Source organism: Lissotriton vulgaris, chromosome 5, assembly GCF_964263255.1.
Source record: "Lissotriton vulgaris chromosome 5, aLisVul1.2, whole genome shotgun sequence".
NCBI lineage: Eukaryota > Metazoa > Chordata > Amphibia > Caudata > Salamandridae > Lissotriton > Lissotriton vulgaris.
Window position 1 is genome coordinate 970,688,315 of NC_141693.1, and position 6,146 is coordinate 970,694,460.

Sequence of the window (6,146 nt, forward strand, 5' to 3'; positions counted from 1 at the left end):
CACCGGACAGCCCAGCTCCCAACACCAGGCGCGGGCTGTGCCGGCTCCAGGCTCGCTTTCCGCCCGTCCCACACTGTTGTCGGCACCCCAGGAGGTCCCGACTTCGGCACCGGGACTCGTGGGGAACAGGGCGACAGAGGGTCTCGGGCCAAAACCGCCCAGGAGGTTGCTAAACAAAGCTTAGAAGAAGCGGCGCCGGAGGGACTTAGAAACACGTTCTACTCCGCCGCCATCTTGGCCACGCCCCCATCGTCCTCCTTTTTAATAACCTTTTACGCTTCTTTGGTAAACATTTTTTCAGTATCACATATCTTCTATACAGGTTGTATTACTTTGGTAAAGTGATATGATGGTCAGTGTCCCAACCTTGAACATTGTTCTAGCAACACTACTCAATAAAAGAAGTAGCAAAGTGTTCTAAACGTGGGAAAGGCATGTGCAAGAATCTTAGCTGTCGTGCCTCTTTCTTGCCAACTGAAAGTGCGCAGGAGCATGAGTTACAATCTCTCATCTGATGGATCTTTTTAGGTTGACTGAGACACAAAGGGAGTTGGCAATATTAAAAGAATTTAATCTTTGTGAAGCCCATTTGGCCACACAATAAGGATCAAGAATCGGTAATTGAAGTTAAAGAAATTAACTTTCAATTAAATGTCCATCTAAGACATATGCATGTCAGGAGAATATTAAAAAGATACAAGTTTACAGCTGGCAAGCTGAAATATAACAATCGGTTCGGCCCAATGGGATAAAATAAACATTTAATCACAGTCATAGCAATACAGAAATGGAGAATTAGAAGTAGGTGTTTTTTAAATAAACTCCAATTCTCTCGCCTAAACATGAATTTGTTCTGAAATCCTCAAGTCAAGAATCTAAGTCTAGAATAAGGATGGCTCATAGAATAGGGTCTCAAGGAAATATGGATGTGCGAGTAGGTGTCAGCATAGTAAAGAGTCCAGTAGGAGACTTCCAGAATTGGATAAATGTTTAGCAGAAAGGTTCCCACTTTCAGGAATAAAAGAAGCAGAGAGGTCTGTACCCTTCTGTTAGAACTGGGGGTCTCTACTCTAGTTGGCTGAAGTAGGTACCTTAGTCCAAATAGGGACCTTTGCTTCCAGTCAGGGGAAGGAGGAACACACTCTTAGATAACCCCCTGCTCACCCTGCGGTAGCTTGGCACGAGCAGCCAGGCTTATCTCCAAGGCAATGTGTAAAGTGTTTGCAACCACGCTCCCACTAAGGGGATGCAGTCTCTCTCTTCTCTCCTCGCGGATTGGGCATCACGCTGTGCAGCTTCGGGTTGGTGGCGGCTTCTCCTCGCAGTGAGAGTCAGGCTACCAGGTGACGGCCTCGCAACTGATCGGCTCCCGGTGCGTTGATCTTGGGTCAAGGACCTCGGATCCATTATGGTGAAGGTTTACAGGTCTCTCCTTGGCAAAGGCAGGCTCAGGCCATCAGCAGTGATTTATCAAGGCTACCCCTTGGTACGATGGTCTGGGCCAATGGCAATAACGATCATAGCACGTCTGGTCACGCTGTCGATCAAAGCAGAGTGCAAGACTGCTCCGGGGCACACAGTCACGGGGCAATTCTCACGAAGGTCTCAGGCTGCAAAAAGCACATGCACCCAGCGTTACTGAGACACACTTGGAAACTTTGATGTTCCTGAGTTTCCACTCCTTGGCAAAGGCAGGCTCGGGCCGGCAGCGGTGATTTCTTACGGCACCCCCTTGGGACGAAGGTCCGGGCCGATGGCGATCACGATCACAGCACTTCTGGTCATGCTGTCGATCAAAGCAGATGCAAAAACCACAGTTGATGGACAGAATGCAGAACAATGTCATACATTCACCCCAGTACAGAGATCTGGGCCTAAATCCATAGTTTATTTGCACTCCACACCACCCCTCTTCAGACATGTCCGTATGCAAATCAGCCTTGACCCTGTGCCTCATGGGAACAGTCCAGCCCGAACTGCCAAGCCATGTCTTTCCTGGACCCGGAATCAAGCATCCTAGGACCGGTTTCTGGCTATCAGTCGTCTTCAGCCAGGATAGCTTGACTCCAGTGGTGTGGAGAGCATGGGACTCACGTCTGAGCATACCCATCCCACTCAGGGTGACAAATGCAAAAACCACAGTTGATTGACAGAATGCAGAACAATGTCATACATTCACCCCAGTACAGAGATCTGGCCCTAAATCCATTGTTTATTTGCACTCCACACCATCCAAGTTCAGACATGGCCGTATGCAAATCAACCTTGACCCTGTGCCTCATGGGAACAGTCCAGCCCGAACTGCCAAGCCATGTCTTTCCTGGACCGGAATCAGGCATCCTAGGACCGGTTTCTAGCTATCAGCCGTCTTCAGCCAGGCTAGCTTGACTCCAGTGGTGCGGAGAGCATTCGCAAGACTGCTCCGGGGCACACTGTCACGGGGTAATCCTCACTAAGGTCTCAGGCTGCAAAAAGCACACGCAGACAGGATCGCTTAGACACACTTAGAAACCTCTATGCGCCTGAGTTTCCACAACAGGGAGCGAGCTCCTCTCGGTCCCTTGGAGACAAGTTACTTCAGGACATAGCACACAGCAAAGTCCTTTCAAGCAGGGGGACACAGCACACAGCAAAGTCCCTTGTCCTCTCCTTAGTCAAATAAGCAAACTGCAGGACAGCCCCAGAACACACAACAAGGACAATCCTTCTCTTCAGTCTCTTCCACTATTCTTCTTTGGCAGAGGTTCCTCTTGATCACGAAGTAGTGTCAATCGTTTTTCAGGCTTGAGTTCAGTCTTCCGTTCAGAGGTTTCAGCTCTCACATTTATACCCCTAAATGCTGTTGAAGTCTTTGTGTTCAGGGGGCTCTGAGCCCTGTCCAAACCAGACCTGGGTGTCTTCCTGCCACTACACACCCTCTTCCTTTGATATTGAGGGTCTGGGCCCCAGACACATTGCAGGAGGTGGAGCCAACCTTTTGTGGCAGCAACACAGCCCTCTTCACATCCAGGGGGCTACTCCTCCTCCACACCAAATGCAGGCCAGCCTGTTGCTGTCTCACCTACTGCTCTCTGTTGTCAGGACACTCCCCAGACCCTGTCACATCCAAACCCAGACAGTCAATACACAACCAGGCAGAGGCACTCAGGATGGTTAAGACAAGAAAACAGCCACTTCTAAAAACGTTGTTTCTAAACACACAATTTAAAAAATATCTTCACAAAAAGTTGTGTTATTTAAATAATTCTGAGTTCTAAATTCCATCTCTCCATCTTATGCCTATGGGAAGATATGCTGGATACATGTGACACAGTATTCCCCATTCTGTCCTATGGGCAAGATAACCTTGCAACAGTCAAAAATGAATTTGGCAGTATTTCACTGTCAGGACATGGTATACCCCTCAGTACATGTCCTACCTTTTCACATACACTGCTACTGCCCGGAGGGGGGGTACCTTGGGGCTCCTATAGGGGTGTCTGATGTGCATAAAAAGGGAACGGTAAAGGCCTGGCAAGTGGGTGCACTTGTCAGGACAACAAGGCAGTTAACAAACTGTGCGTATGCACTGCAGTGGCAGGCCTGAGATCTCTTTTTAGGGCTACTTGTGTGGGTGGCACAATTTGTGCTGCGGGCCCACTAGTCGTATTTGCATTACCAGCCCTGGCACACATAGTGCACTTTACTAGGGACTTTACTAGTAAGACAAACATACCAATTATGGGCAACCAATTACCATAACACTTTATACAGGGAGCACTTGCACTGTGACACTGATCAGCAGTGGCAAAGTGCCCAAAGCATCAAAATCAGCAAAACGAAATCCATCACAGCATCAAAAATAGAGGAGGTAGAGGCAAAAAGTCAGGGGTAACCACGCCAAGAAATGCCAGGTCTAACATCTTCCAACACTGGTGTAATAAAACATTAGAGCTCCCCCCAGCAAAGCATGTGGAGGGTTCCCCTTTGGGCTCAATCAGGAGCTCTCCAGCCAAAGTATTGTGCTGAGGAGGCTCCCAAGCTCCAGGGGGCTGCGGAGGCCTATGTTACACCACTGCCTTCTAAGTCTATGGGAATCTGTTCCCTTCTAACAGTGTGAACGCTAATTAATAAAAAAACAGAAACATCAGCAACAATTGTATCTCTTCTCACCCCACCTGGAACCAATCACCTCTCTTGTCTCATCCCACAAAGCTTGCATAGTTACTGCAACCTTGACCATCCTTCATTTCTGATACGCGATGAATAGGAGGCTTCCTCTGCTCATTAGGTCTTCACGTTTTTTGCCAGGAATTCTATTCCGATACCTGACTATCAAGAAACTAATACACACAGCAAGACTCCTTTTCTCTAGTCAATCAAACCTTGAGAACGCACCCTCAAAAGAAAGAACACAATAACCAAGCAAAATATATGTAAAAATCACAAGGCCTTTAACTGAACATTCAAACATGCACTTCAAATACGACAACAACAGTATACCTGTGCACATATAACTCAAGAATAGATGTACACGTGAGTAAAGGCATACATGATTACGCTTTGAAATATGACTTTCAGAATATATGTAATTGTAAATTCAAATATAAACGCAAAACATAAATACAGAATACATGTCTTCATATTAAACTGAACATTATTCACATGTGTATAAAACTTTAGTTTATACAGTAAATAAATTTCATTTAGGCGTTTAAATGTTCACATGTTAATATTATTAAGGCACACAGTAGATATAATATCAGAACATAAATGCAAATTAAGCATTGATGACGTGTAAGGGATGGAGTCTAAATATCGTGCATCAAAATAATGAAACTAGTCTGACAGCTAGGAGAGATCGAGCAATTAAGCACTCTTTCTTTATTGCAGGGCACATTTCATAACAGTCATGGCATAAGGAAGTATTGCATCTTCAAGCCGCATACTGAAAATGTATCTCCAGAACTTCCAGGTGAAATATTAGTTTTAGTTTATGGAAACAATCATTACTCAGCTCTAATTGGCGCCCTCCGCTGCTGACAGATGAAAAGTGACAAGAAAACCCACTATCTGCAATGTAAAACTGTATTTTTACTTTCATTTATGGCCTATCCGTGGATGCGTATTTGTTTGGAAACAGGCAATAAAAGACTAGACTATTCATGGACATAGTAGTGACTTATTCCCGAATGTTCTGCTACACCGGGCTGCAGTCTCTATAGCAACACTTCTCTCCCGACCAAAGTCTAACCACCTTTATTGCCTTGGTTGGTGCAAAGTTTTCCTACATCCCATGAGAGGGAAATGAGCCGCTGAGAAACATCTGGAGTCCTCGGGCGCCTTCCTTTTCACAGCAGGGCTCTCGTAAAGAGGGAGACGCGCAGAACAGCTCCCCTCTAAAGGGCGTCACCATGCCGTCCAGGAAAAAGACCTCCATGTTCATGGCCGGCTTCCTCGCCAGTGTGGGGTCCTTCGTACTGGTTTGCACTTCCCTCGGAACACAGGACTGGGTGTCGAGCAGGATCGCGTTCACCGAATCATCTGCGAATAATGCTTCTGGGGGGTACGTCAGCTTAGCCTACGGGCTTTTTGAAGGCAAATCACAGACAATCTATGAATCTGGACTCGGCATACCAGAATCCACTTTTCAAGGTAATTATTCGCATTTTATTTTGTATGCTATTACTTCTGGATTCCCAAGCTTTTGCCTGAAGTTCCAAAGTTACACCTAAGCATATAAACATTGAGACTTGAAATTGATATTGGGTTGCGGTGAGTGGGGGAAGGATGGCCTTTATATTATTCTCTGCTACTGTCTGTTGTGCAGTCAGACCAGCCATTCGCCTGGCAATCCTGCTTGACAGTATTGAAAATATCTGTATAGGAGGCCAATTTTCTGTTTATGTCCTACTTTTAAAAATAAATATAGCCAGCAATCAAGTTGTTTTCTGTACTTATCTCTAAAAACGAGCAAATACGGAACTCAGAGAGACCTAAATGTAACATATCCAGTAAAAGTTCAATCAGTACACTCTTTTTTAATTTTTTAAACTTTTTTAGCAATTCCATTATGAACACTTTTTATGGAACACATCAGGGACGGCCTTAGGCATGTGCAAGCTGTGCACCTGCCCAGGGCCGCCAAACCCCAGGGGCAGCCACGC

General features: G+C 46.0%; 1 protein-coding gene across 1 annotated transcript in view; it reads left to right on the top strand.

Moving 5' to 3' along the window:
- The first annotated feature begins 5,260 nt into the window (after window positions 1-5,260).
- Window positions 5,261-6,146, top strand: part of CLRN3 (clarin 3) — a 53,895-nt gene continuing 53,009 nt past the window's right edge. Inside the window, exon 1 of the mRNA XM_086922568.1 lies at window positions 5,261-5,634. Coding sequence (XP_086778694.1) covers window positions 5,394-5,634 — 241 coding nt within the window. The 5' untranslated portion in view covers window positions 5,261-5,393. The remainder of the gene's footprint in view (window positions 5,635-6,146) is intronic.